The sequence below is a fragment of the Aspergillus oryzae genome, chromosome 5 (genome assembly GCF_000184455.2).
Source record: "Aspergillus oryzae RIB40 DNA, chromosome 5".
NCBI lineage: Eukaryota > Fungi > Ascomycota > Eurotiomycetes > Eurotiales > Aspergillaceae > Aspergillus > Aspergillus oryzae.
This window is the reverse complement of record NC_036439.1, coordinates 3,177,648-3,190,327: the sequence shown is the minus strand read 5'-3', so window position 1 is coordinate 3,190,327 and position 12,680 is coordinate 3,177,648. Positions and strand designations below refer to the sequence as shown.

Here is a 12,680-nt window from a genome sequence, read left to right as displayed (position 1 = left end):
TCGCCTCTGGAGGACGAAGCGATGGAAGATGACCAACAGGGATTCGAGACGGGCTCTCAGACGGGGCCCGGTGCCGTTTCATTGCGTGGTGGGTGCAAAGTACACTAGATTTATACAGTTGGAGTCATTACTGCTGTCACCCCCCCCAATACTCTTTGATCGTATTTCGAACCCTAATGCCAAGTGCGCTAGTCTACATATGGAAGGTAACCGTAACATTAATATTCCGGAAATTTTGATCGTACTGTATTGAACAGTAAGGTTATAGAAATAGTGTATTGAGTTTGTATCAGTAATCTACGGTAGCTGGAAGCTTCTACACTGCAAACGCGTCAAACATGACAAAGCATGTGCCTTGCATCTCCCGCAAACTGTTAACATTCCTTTTGTTTGTACTGAGCCACGGTTCGATCCTTTTTGACCTTACCAGGTTAACCAAGACGGGTAGGGCTACAATACTGTACCTGTCTTAGTTCATTGTCCATGAACCTGATCATTTTACTGGTTTTGTTAGCTGCACCTCTTCCCTCACGGACACTCTTGCTGGGACACCCATATGGTGTAGGCTAACATATGATGATCCCAACACTAGGCTTCTCAGTGGCATCTACTGCCTTGAGGGGATGACGTTTAGTCCTTACTACGATGACGATGCCTCTCAGCTTCAGCCACCTGATCCGTGGATACAAACTCCATCGTATGCCCCCACCCCTGGTGACTTCGGTAGAGATCGTACGCCATCCGTATTTTGCCCATCACCTGAACATGTACTTGATGAACCTTATACTCCCTTGCATCAATCCCAGCCCAATCATCTGGGTTTCTTCCAGGAGCCCGAAGAAAGGACTACGAGGCAACATAGAGGAAAGCCTTGTATTCATTATACTATTGAGTGGAAGGTAACTCTGAACAACCGAACTGTGTCAAAGGACACTGAACAGGACTTGGCTGTAGCACCCAGTTCACACTGGGCGAAGATAACACAGGATGCTGAAAATGTTATGCGTCGAAAAATACGTCACAACCAACGTGTGAGATCAGATGATACTACAGTCAGAGTATCTGTAAACGAACGTGGACAATCTGATCTGAACAAACGTTTTGACGGCACTAATATTGATTGGAAACCTATAGAGAAACAGCTCTTAATGTGGGGAAATCTGTTTCATATTGGCAAGAAGCTCAAACTTTTTATATCCATAAACTATATAGAGGACAGTGGCCCTCCTCTTTCACGGAATACAGATAAGAGAGGAAAGTCATCAGTAACTAGGAGAATGCTTACAGAACGAGACGCCCAGATCGATGCTGAACAGGCTTCTGGACAACGTCCATATTGGCGGGAAGTGTATCAAACGATGCGTTGTCCTGGGCCACCCTGCCGCCATGAAGGGCAGTATTGCTGGCTGGACCCTGTTGGAAAGAAGCATTACAAACTTAGAACGCACCATCTGAGGAGACTTGTCAAATACGTTGAGGGTGGAGGCATCTTGGATACGCATGATGATATTCCTGACGATGTCCGTGAACAACTCTATGCAGAGGAGGCACTGCGGCTTGAAAAACAAAAGAACCCGAAGCATTCCGCAAGTGGATCAATTTGTCCACCAATCAATATCAATGTCCTCCCCGCGCAGTCATCGCAAAGCCTAACAGACAGATCTGTTACGGCTGAGCAGTCAAGCTCAAGTCCCAACTGTATTGACTCTGTTGATATTCCTGGGTTCTTAGATGATGCAGTGGAGGAATATGCCAATTGGCACTTGTCGCGTGTTGGCCGTGAGATTTATAGAGACCATATTAAAAAAGCACGTGATGTGGCGTTGGAAAATGGATTAGACCTTCAACAGGTTTCGAAGGAAGACCCAGACTTCTTCGTCAAGCAAGGGGTGATAATTGGTGTCGCACGCCGGTTCGTTAGCGACATTAGAGATTGGGCCAACCAATACAGACATGACTGAGACCAAAGCGCGTTGAATCGATCGTATTGTTCCATAGCTTAACCCGTCACTAGCCCAATTAACTACTGGAATATATATATATATTGTTACAGTCATCCAAGATTTATTATATAAACCGATAACGATACAGTCTTAAGTGGGACTAGCGGGTACATGAGCAACTAACTTTTTAACAGTTCTCGACTTGACAAGAACCCGACGATCTCCCAACCACGTGACCTGAGGCGCGTTGTAGAAACATCCTTGGTTGGCTTCCTCTGCACACCTCACACAATGGATTGGGCTTATCGATGATGCCTTCACATCCTTTGCATCGACACCAGTCATCTTTAGAAAAAGTCCTGAACTTCTCAAAACCTTTCTCATTACCACCCCACCAAAGTCAATCGGCAGCCAACCTTCTTCAGGTCTTAATTCAGTGTTATGGCCCCGAAAGGAGTGCACGAAAAGGTTACAAGCCAGCGGCACTTATTAAGGCCACATATGAGCATGTGGTAGCTAAGGATACATTTTTAACGTTCTTTTTCTCGTCGATATACGAAAATCTATGTTCACAGCCTGCTGATTTGATTGATTCTGATATTACGATTGTCTTGACGTTCTTCGATAACTTTACGTCTTGGAGTCCAGACGAGAAGAACAAAGCAAAGAGCGCGATCGAAGAATTCGCTGATTACATCATTGAGAATTTCCTCCTTCCGCGTATGTTGGCTATTGACCATTCTACTGTGAGAAGCACTATTTAACTTGGATGATCACAGTCCGAGCTTCATCTGTCAAGACTCCGCAACCGACGCCTGCATCATTATCCGCAATACAAACATCTACGCCCTCCGGCACACCATACCGTGTATCTATCTTGCGAAAAAGTTGCCTTGTGCGTGATCGCTATCGTTGCGTAATTTCTCGAAAATTTGATAAGAGCGAGGCTAGAAAACGTTTCGAGCAGTATGGGGAAGATTGCAAGGACGATGAAGGAATAGAATTGAAAAACGAATCAAGTGACCGCTTTCAGTTCCTGGAAGTGGCCCATATTCTACCACATTGTCTTACAACAGTTTCCTCTGGAGATGCAGACCTAGTATGTCTGATCTAAAACATGCTTCATCGCTCCGCTAACATAGTTCCATAGAGCGACTCGAAAAAGAATGTGCTTCGGATTTTAGATATGTTTGACCCTGGTGTCATCCATCTAATTGATGGTCCGAAGATTGACAGCCCCATTAACGCCCTTACTTTAACGCTCGACTATCATCGTATGTTCGGTGAATTTCAGATTTATTTCGAACCCACAGGCGTGCCATATCAGTACAAAATTGATTCAACAGAGCGAAGTCCATTTTTACGTGATCCACTCTTCCCAGTCACGCGGACTTTAACCCTTAGTCCCACTCGTGTAATTGATACGCCCTCACGGCGGCTCCTTGATGTTCATCGTGCTATCGCACTTATAATGAAACTTAGCGGTGCAGGTGAATACATAGAGAATATTCTTCGAGACATAGAGGAGGTTGATGTGAAAGCAGACGGTTCAACGAACTTGGGCCATATAATGAGTTTACGACTTGGTGGATGGCTTAACACATTATGTGTTTTTTGATTCCATTCGTTTACACTAGGTTGCAAAAATGGCGCAAATGTTTATACTCTTCCTATGTTTGAGAAGCCCTAATCGGGATTAGGCTAAGCTTTTTTACGACTATTCCTCCGGACATCTGTTACCAGCTTCTGTATTAAAACGTAACTATGCACTGGGGTGACTCAGCGCGGCTTCCGTCGCTTGTATCCTCTCATACAAGGACATTTCTTACCACGTGTGTATTTCGTCCCAAATCCACCAAAGTTCCTCCTGCCACTGATTATTCTTCAGTTGGCACCACTTAGCACACTTCGCTATACTCTACCACAATTTTTTGAATATATGACTGATGGCTATAGTTTCTGCCTTCGTAGATCTATGCCGTGTTGCTACTCGAGTTCCCTTCGCTAATTATCTTTGATTTTTCCATTTCGCCAATACCCTTTCCATTTCCTGCAATGATAGCCTTTCGCGCCAGCGCTCTTCTATTTTCGTTATCTCAACTTTGATTTCAATCTCAGCAGAAGAGATAGAATCGAGCATTCTTTCAAGATATTGAACCTCCGCCAGTTTAAGATCAATATTCCATTCCTTCGTCCGTTGTTTCCCAATCGAGTCAGTTATCTCACGCTCTCGTCGTTGTCTCCGCTGGTTGAATTCCACCGTGTTTCCTATCATTAAGGACGAGATGTAAGACCACCATGTCTCCTCTGTAGCTCTTTCCTTCAGGAGGCGTTCTTTTTCTCCTTTGACACTGTCTTTCTCAGCGCGGAGTCTAATAAGGTCTTTCTTTGTGTTGTACAGTAATGTTTTCGATCCCTCGCGTTTAAGAGCAAACTGCCGAAGTCGTTCTTCAAGCTCTGCTATCTTTTGACTCTTGATTTTCCCGGGAAGTATCGCTGAGCGATATAGCTTGTCGTATTCTTGGCGTTTATGAATATCAGACAGCTCCCCGTAAGCTTCGCTAAGCTGTTTCTAGCTGTATCAATAACAAGGCGCGCGAGCCCTAAGAGGCCAGAAGGGTAGGTAGTAGATAGCGATAAATCTTACTAGTTGAAAATCAGCTGTTGCATTAGGTTCGTTCTTCCGTCTATCTGGGTGTCTGGCTAAAGCCAGACGTTTGTATGCTAACTTGACAGTAGCCGGCTGTGCGTCGTGGGATATTCCGAGAATTTCATAATAGTCGTGCCCGACACTTGTGGGTGACATGTGAAAGCTAATTTGACGTGAATCCAGGTAAATAATGATCGAATGCTAACGAACAGGAGCAGTCTGATCCACAAAATAATGGAGCTTGATGGCTGAAGGTTCACTGACTGTGGGGCGGGGGGGAGGTGACGTTTAGGGAAGCGTCATATCTTCGGGCCGTTATTATTCCGTCAAAAGCCAAGGCTGGAAGTGCTCACCCACTCACTCTTTGCCCCACTCTCGCTGAGCTCATCACAGAGCCGTACGGCATAATTTTATACGCCCATACCAGTATAACGAGTATATTACGCGTATCATAGCTGATCCGAAACCTAACCTAAAAAGGCTTAGCACTAGAGCCCAGAAAAAAAGGAAAAGTATGGGTATTTGCGCCGTTTTTACAACCAGCTGTATGCAATTTTTTACTTTCCCGTTGCGCATATCTCTATCCATACTAGGCATCCCGTACAGCTGATTGCAAAACTGGTGCAATTGTTCATACTCTTCAGGTCTCTAAGATACACCTAAAGCCACAGTAGAGGCCACTGTATTGAATGGTAGTTAATTGTGTTTTGAATGACTCGGCGTATTTTACGTGGCCTGTAACTTGTATACAAGCGCATCCTTCTGCCGTGGAGAACATACCCCAGGAGCCCACCAAAGATCCTTTCCGGAAGATCTCGTTGATCATCCTCCACAGCACAAATGGCTCCTGATCTAGCTCCATCGAAACTAGAGTCCATACAAGATATGATTTACTAAGGTAAGCACGCCTAGCGACGCTTGGCTATATCCCTGCCAATTTATCCCTGCTGATTTAAATCATAGCCATGAAGGTTACACGATTTCACATGACGGCTCTTTAGCAAGCCAATTACCCTATGCCACATGGACATTATGGCGGGGTAGTGTCGGCCGTTTGTCAACATGGGGCTGCACAATGGGACCGTTCAGGCGCGTGTGCCCAACATAGCTCGTCAATAGGCCAAATTGGTGTGAGGCATCCAACAGGCACCGTGGTTGCTGTATCTTATGCCATCACATTTATTGTACAGCGAGGGAGGCGACGCTATATATATTCGAATTATTCCTGGTTCTTCTGTCCCTTTTGTTACACTAGTTTCAGGATCCTGAAGTCCTGATATTCTTAAAGCGCCGTATTTCGACCTTTCTCACCCTGCTGCATTTTGAAATCAGACCCCTGCTCCTCTCGGCTACTTATCAGTACGCGCAACTACGATGTTTTTCTACCGGGTAACTGACAAAGACTCCGTTGCTGCATTTGAACCGGGACAAGGTTTTATCGCAGGGAATACTTCTTCCCGAGTAACACTGGATCCCCTTATACAAGACGATGCTATAGAGCTCGTGGAATATATCCAGCGACATCTGAACTGGAAGAACAGATACCCGACACCGTTCATTTCCGCATATCTTGATTTCGACACGGCCAAAACCGAAGCACTGCGCCGGGTGAACGATGGCAAGAAGAGTGTCGTTCTCTGGAAAATCTGCTTGGATGAGGATGACGATCTTGAATGGGCAACAATATACGACCTAAAAAGAGAACTGGGGTTTTGGATTCAAGATAACGCATTCCACAATGCCAAGTACGAAGCCCTGTTTGTGCGTAAAATCCCACGAGACTACGTTGTCGGAGGCGAAAGGTACACGAATCGGCAAGGAAGTAAGTAACTGCTATCTACCCATAAAATTTCAACCATCGTGGCTAATTTGTTTAAACAGAGTGGACCGGCGGAAAGTGGTTCCATATCAACCATCCCTTTCACTGAAAGATGTGACAGTCTATGTACCGTGGTTATGGATTTATTATTCACCATCTTTGCCCTGAAGTGATTCAGACGGGTTTAGGACGGGATTAGAGTTCAAATCGAAAGCGATTATTGTGATGGCCGTAGAAAAGAAGCAAAAGAAAGAGAGGAAAATGGAAGTTGGTGATAAGCCATCCTCTACCCTAGGATTTATTTTTGTAGCATAGCTATGTCGGCCATTGCAAATGAGACTGTTCCTAATGTGGGCTGGGTCAACTGGTGTGGCTCTATCGATAAAGCCATCGAAGATTGCTGAATTATTTTAGGATGCTGCCGAGAAGCCTAATATGAGGGTCCTTGTCCCATTTGTTAGTCCACCCAAGGACATGTCCCGTACCAGGGCAGTAATCCTCACAAGCCGAAAAAATATCACCACCTGTGGATCACCTGTATAAGGCGTTACAAATATTCTTTACAGTAATATCTTTTTTCACCGTTTTATCCATTATTCGTAAAAATATAGCTCTTCTGTGGTCTTTCCAAATACAGTTTAGACTTAAGGGTTTCAGAAAGAAGAAGTGTGTAAACATTTGCGCCGTTTTTGCAATCAGTTGTAAATCAGAATAGAAAAACTTCGACATTAATGGTGGACTGGCTATTGTTCTTAAGACCTGTACTTCTTTCGATTACAATAGAGAAGTCTGGTCAACAAAACACCCAGGGCGTCATGGAAGAAGCCATCGTCCACATTACCCCGCACAAGCTATATATATTAGGACCGACCTGATAGTGGTCTGCAGAGCCCTTCCTACTTTCTCCAACCACCGACAACCCCGACGAACGTATCATCAATATTTGCTCAACACTACTGAGTGTAGGAAAATATGAGTTCAGTGACAGCATACCTTAGCAACGAGGATCGCGGGATCCTTTTGCATCAAATGCAGGTGTCGCAACTCCGCCAGCAAATTCTAGGTGGTCCTATCGAATCTCCGTTGTGTTTTAAAGCCAAGAACTGATCGAATTAAAGCGAATGCAAAAATTATATGGCCAGAAGAAAGGTGCTTCGAAATCATGACCGGAAGGAAAACAGTTGAAGAAAAAGAAGGATATGGTTTGTTATTATTCAACAGCATTTTATGACGATACTGATTGATTTAGCCACCGTTAAAAGAACGATTTGCTACGCATATCTGATTAGTCTGCGAAAAACAGAAAGCCGACCATTTAATCTAATTGCTAAATCAAAACCTGAGAAACGACCGGGGGAACCATTGTTTGACTTATTGGACCTTTTGGAGAGGAGGGCATTCACTATTATGGAATCAGAGAGTACAGAATGATAATAATTACTCTACTGTACTGTACATAGCTATCGGATCGAAGCGATTCGATGTTTGTTTAGTAGCAAACAGATATATCTACCCTAATAGTTAGTATCTTTTGGCTAGCTCTGAGGAGACTCAATGAATGTACACAAAAATGGCGAGATCGCCTCACAAACAATTGTCCCTGCATCATGACTCTTCAACAGTCAGACCGGCGTGCCGGAAGTGCCCTTTCGCACTTTGTTTTCTTGCCCCTACAACGTCAATGCACCATTCAAGGAAGGTGTCAAATCCTTGTTCTGGGCTATCTTCATACACGCTCCAGTGCCGCCGAATGAAGGCTTTCAACTCAGCAAAGAACTCTTCAATTGGATTTAGGTCCGGCGAATATGGCGGCAAATACACTAGTTTAACCCCCGCTTCTAAGCACATTTGGTCGATCCGCTCGGAGTAATGAAAAGATGCATTGTCCATAACTATGACAGACCTCGGTTCTGGCCATTTCCCACATTGAAGAAGCAGCTCCTCAATAAAATCCTCAAAGACTGAAGTATCGGTCGCACCTCGAAAGATACGGGACAGAATGATACCGTCTTGAGAATATGCAGGCAATATTTGATACCGCTGATCACGATGAAATTTAGACACTTGAATAGGAGTTGTACCTAGAGGAGACCAGCCCGTTCGTCGGAAGCCAGCTCGTTTATCGCATCCAGATTCGTCCACGTATACAAGCTGATAGGAATGAAAATCTGAGATTAAATGGAAATACATATCCCGCAGATCTGAATTCCGTTCCTTTGCTTTCTGCCGAGCTGCCTTTTTGGACCAACCTTTAGAAGACAGAGCCCGCCTGATACTAGATGTAGTTGCGTATATTTGGAACTCATCCCATAGAAAGATGGCCATTTCGTCAAGGTATAGATCAGGCTTTTCAAGAAGATGATCACAAAGAGCCTCCAGCATTATTGGTGAGATGCTTCGTGGGCGTCCACCTTTATTTGGAGGGGCTTTGCTACTGCCGAATAGCCGGAGATTTGACCGAATCCTAGGAATTGCGCGTGTGCTGCAGTTAGCAGCTTCAGCTATCTGGGCATTAGTAAGTGATGGATCGCACTTGATCATATCACAAATAATTTGATGTTGCGAAGGCGCCAGGTTGGGTGCCATCATATCCCTGTGGTAAGATTGATCGTCAGGAGATTATCTGCAGGAAACATCATGGTGGGGTAACCAAGGTTGTGTCTGTATAATATATACATGTAAGATACATGAGCTTCGGTGATATAATACAGAAGTACCATACAGTACCGCGTTATGAAAACACATTAATCCGGATCCTTTCCTATAATAGACTAGCGTGCTTGGCATTAGGGTTCGAAAAACAATCGAAGAGTATAAGGGGATGACAGCAGTAACGACTCCAACTGTACATCAAACTCAAACTCACTGTCCAATGCCAGATTGAATAGCAGTACCATCATATACTCTCCACCCTTCACGAGCTACTACAGATCTTGCTACCTGCCAACTTCTCAGTCGGATACAATACCCTAGGTAGCCCACCTGCCATAGGAACAGGCACATTTCCATCCGAACCAACCGTCACGGTCGTGCAGCCAATGACCTCCGTCAATTGCTGGCCGGCTGTGTAACCCGCACCACTCAAGGAGAGGGTATACGAATCACCCGAAGCACCCTTGTTGGACAAGATAGTCACGATCTGCGACCCATCTGTGCCCTTGCGCATGGCGATCGTTGTGTCGTCTTTGTAGATGGGCCAGTTCTGTATTGCCAGTGATTAGTCTCTTGTGTCAGATACTCTGAAGATAGGCCATTAGGGTATGCTTAGAGGTTGTGCTTACCTTGTAGGTCACGAATCCTGTATCTTTGCTAATGGCATAGTTCCGGATTGCGTTCGCGGAGGCAATTAACTTGTACAGCTCGCTGTCGGTCGGGTAGCCCGAGAGCCAGGTTGCTTCGCGGTTCGCGGGGTCGTTTCCGCCGGCGTAGTGCTGTTCTTGGCCGGCGTAGATGATGGGGATTCCGTCGTTGAGGATGATGAATGCTGCGACGTTCTTGGCGAGGGCTATGTCGTTGGTGTAACTTTGCTCTTGTTAGGTGGGGTTCTGTGTGGAAATTGGGAACGGAAAATAAAAGGGAAGACTTACGAAGCGAACCGTGGGTTGTCGTGGTTCTCGACGAATGTGCCCAGGAGTGTTGAGTCTGGACAGTCGGATTTGACGGTGTTGATCATGTTGTAGAGGTCGTCCATGCTGCCGGAGGTTGACTTGAAGGCGTTGAGGAGTGGATAGTAACTGGTTTTAGCCGTTTCGTTAGGAGATGAGACTTGCAAGAAGGCTCATGGTTGGAGGAACCATACATGGGATAGTTCAGTACGCCGTCCATGACGTTCTGGTAGGGACAAGTGTAGGCCGGATCACCGTCGAGCACCTCGCCGATACAGTACACGCCTGCGGCTTTGTTGTACCCGGGCCAGAAGTCCTTCTGGACGTGTTTTACTGTGTCGATACGGAGGCCGTCAACTGATTTCGTAAGTATCATCGATCAGCCAAGTTGTAGAATGAGGGAGAAATATCTTACTGGAGTAGTTCGATACCAATGATCCCACCCAGTCGTACCATTCATTCTTGACCACATCCTTGGTGGTATCGAGATCAGGCAAGGAGACAGTGTTATCTCCTAGCCAGCAATCCTCAACCTGAGTCTGATCTTCATAGTTTTGAATGAAACAGAACGGGTGGAAGTAGTCTTGGGAACTGAACGGTTTAAACACACTGTAATCGACTGAGCTACCCGCTCCATCATAGCCCTGATATTACTCATTGTCAGTACTGAAATGAACCATATCCGCGAAGTCAGTTGCAAAGGACCACGAACCATATGGTTAGCAACCACATCGACCATAAGATACATCCCCCTCTCATGAAGGGCCGAAGAGAGCGCCTTCAAGTCATCTGCAGTGCCGTAGTTTTCGTTCAGAGAGTATCTAAAACCATCAAGTTAGTTCATATTGATGTAAAAGATGACAGGTAGATATTTAAAGAAATCGACTTACATATCCTGCTGCCAGTAGCCATGGTAGGCATCTCCATATGCGGTGGTCTGGGGCAGCTGGGCTGTAACGGGGGTGATCCAGATGGCTGTGAAGCCCATTCCCTGGATATAGTCCAACTATGTGATGGTTAGGACTAGAGTTCTTTTTATTTTATTTTTCTTCTGCTTTTCCTTCTTTTTTTTTGATAAAGGGGCAATTTACCTTGTCGATGATGCCCTGCCATGTTCCACCACAGTATTTCTATATCAAGTCAGTTTACATTCCTCTTTCTGAAAGCTAGTAGGTAACAACACACCTGATCCGCAGTATTACAAGTCGCAGTCGTCGACCCATCCGTCCTTGCAAATCGATCCGTGAGAAGGAAATAAATGGATTGCGATCGCCAGTCCGCAGGCGTTGCAGCCAAAGCAGGTGCCGCGACCTGAAGGCCGTACAGAAATAGAGACCACCACGCGACCATCATAAATGCCTTCTGTGGGGTTTATTGTTCAGAGAAGGGAGAGCTTGATGTGATGTTGTCGGTTGCTATCCTCCAAGCATGGCATCCCTTGCTAGTATTTATATGTTGTGATACATCGCATCGACAAGGGACATACTTTAAGCTCTACGGCCAGGGGCGGGGAATCCAAGCGATTCGCAGAAGAGTTTAAATTGCATTCTGCAGGACAATACCGGGGACGACTGTGATTTGTGGTTGAGTGGAAATTAATCCCTTTAAATTTCCGCCCCTAGTCACTCTGGAGGGTGTTGGTTGGATCGCTGCCCGTGATCAGCGTTGCAGAAAAGGCCGACGGGCCGACCTTTTTCTTGGGCTGTTTCGCTTTGCTGCTTCTAATTGGATGGTGCGTCCGATGCCTAGAGGTGGTCCTTCGCTCGTGATGTGGACGCTGGGGTTTCTCCGTGAAGGACTTGGGCTTGGATGCTGTTGACTCCGGGGTTTTACTACTTTGGTCTTGCATCCCTTGACGATTTTTACGTAAATATCAGCCCTAACGTAATCGGTAAGCGAGTTGCCCGCGCAAGCGAGTTGCCCACCACCCGCCATATAAAAATTTAAAATGATCAAAACACCATGAATTCTGACTTCTATATAAAAATGAGTAGTTCTATCGATTCGGGTAGTGCGTAATTTTATGCCCCTGTACACCACAGCCAGAACATTTAGATGGAGCGCGCCTAGAAGCCGATTTAATAGGTAGAGGTCTATCTGCCTGTATGGCTTTATCTGCCTGATTTCGGCGCTTAATAAGGATTCGGGCTTTAAATACTGATGTGCCTTTTTCAAAAGTAATCTGTTTAGTAGAGCGCTTTCGCTTTTTAAGTTGCCTTTCGTGCGCGGCCTGATATTGCTCTAATTAATGCTTTAATATTGTTATATCATTTATAGCTCGTTCGGCACCTTTAATCAGTTGATTTAAACTGGTTTTGATAGGCGAATCGGGACTGCGAGATCGATTTTTAAGTAGCTTTTTAAGCGTAGATTCTAACTTCTTTAACTGCTTAATTGTATAAGGCGTTTTAGGCGCTGAGCTGGCTCGGCTGCTCGGTCTACTACCCGGAGGCGTACATACTAAGCCCTTCAACGTAATCCTTTTTCCCACTTGATCAACTTATTTCCCAATCCCCCCCCCCCCCCCCCCCTGTACATACATAGTGCGAGCCTGGGTGCTGGACTCCATGCTTGTTGCCAAAATTTCATGAGACTCAACGTGATTTCTTACCTATACACTCTTTCATTTGATTTTACTTGAATTTAATCTATTCCTACTTCAT

General features: G+C 45.3%; 4 protein-coding genes across 4 annotated transcripts; 2 read left to right on the top strand and 2 right to left on the bottom strand.

Moving 5' to 3' along the window:
* Positions 1-483: 483 nt before the first annotated feature.
* Positions 484-1,961, top strand: AO090120000200 (uncharacterized protein; the record flags this gene model as incomplete). The annotated part of the gene is made up of 2 exons (XM_023237645.1): positions 484-509; positions 593-1,961. 2 exons carry the CDS (start codon positions 484-486, stop codon positions 1,959-1,961), a joined length of 1,395 nt encoding a protein of 464 aa, XP_023092455.1.
* Positions 1,962-5,967: 4,006 nt separating this feature from the next.
* AO090120000198 (uncharacterized protein) lies at positions 5,968-6,727 on the top strand (the record flags this gene model as incomplete). Its single annotated transcript, XM_023237643.1, has 2 exons — positions 5,968-6,415; positions 6,591-6,727. The coding sequence occupies 2 exons, from the start codon at positions 5,968-5,970 to the stop codon at positions 6,725-6,727; spliced, it is 585 nt and encodes a 194-aa protein (XP_023092454.1).
* Positions 6,728-8,017: 1,290 nt separating this feature from the next.
* Positions 8,018-8,998, bottom strand: AO090120000197 (uncharacterized protein; the record flags this gene model as incomplete). Its single annotated transcript, XM_023237642.1, has 1 exon — positions 8,018-8,998. The coding sequence occupies one exon, from the start codon at positions 8,996-8,998 to the stop codon at positions 8,018-8,020; it is 981 nt and encodes a 326-aa protein (XP_023092453.1).
* Positions 8,999-9,326: 328 nt separating this feature from the next.
* Positions 9,327-11,370, bottom strand: AO090120000196 (alpha-amylase; the record flags this gene model as incomplete). The annotated part of the gene is made up of 9 exons (XM_001823889.3): positions 9,327-9,614; positions 9,694-9,934; positions 10,000-10,146; positions 10,212-10,374; positions 10,433-10,661; positions 10,730-10,838; positions 10,908-11,023; positions 11,109-11,147; positions 11,203-11,370. The coding sequence occupies 9 exons, from the start codon at positions 11,368-11,370 to the stop codon at positions 9,327-9,329; spliced, it is 1,500 nt and encodes a 499-aa protein (XP_001823941.1).
* Between the last annotated feature and the right edge of the window lie 1,310 nt (positions 11,371-12,680).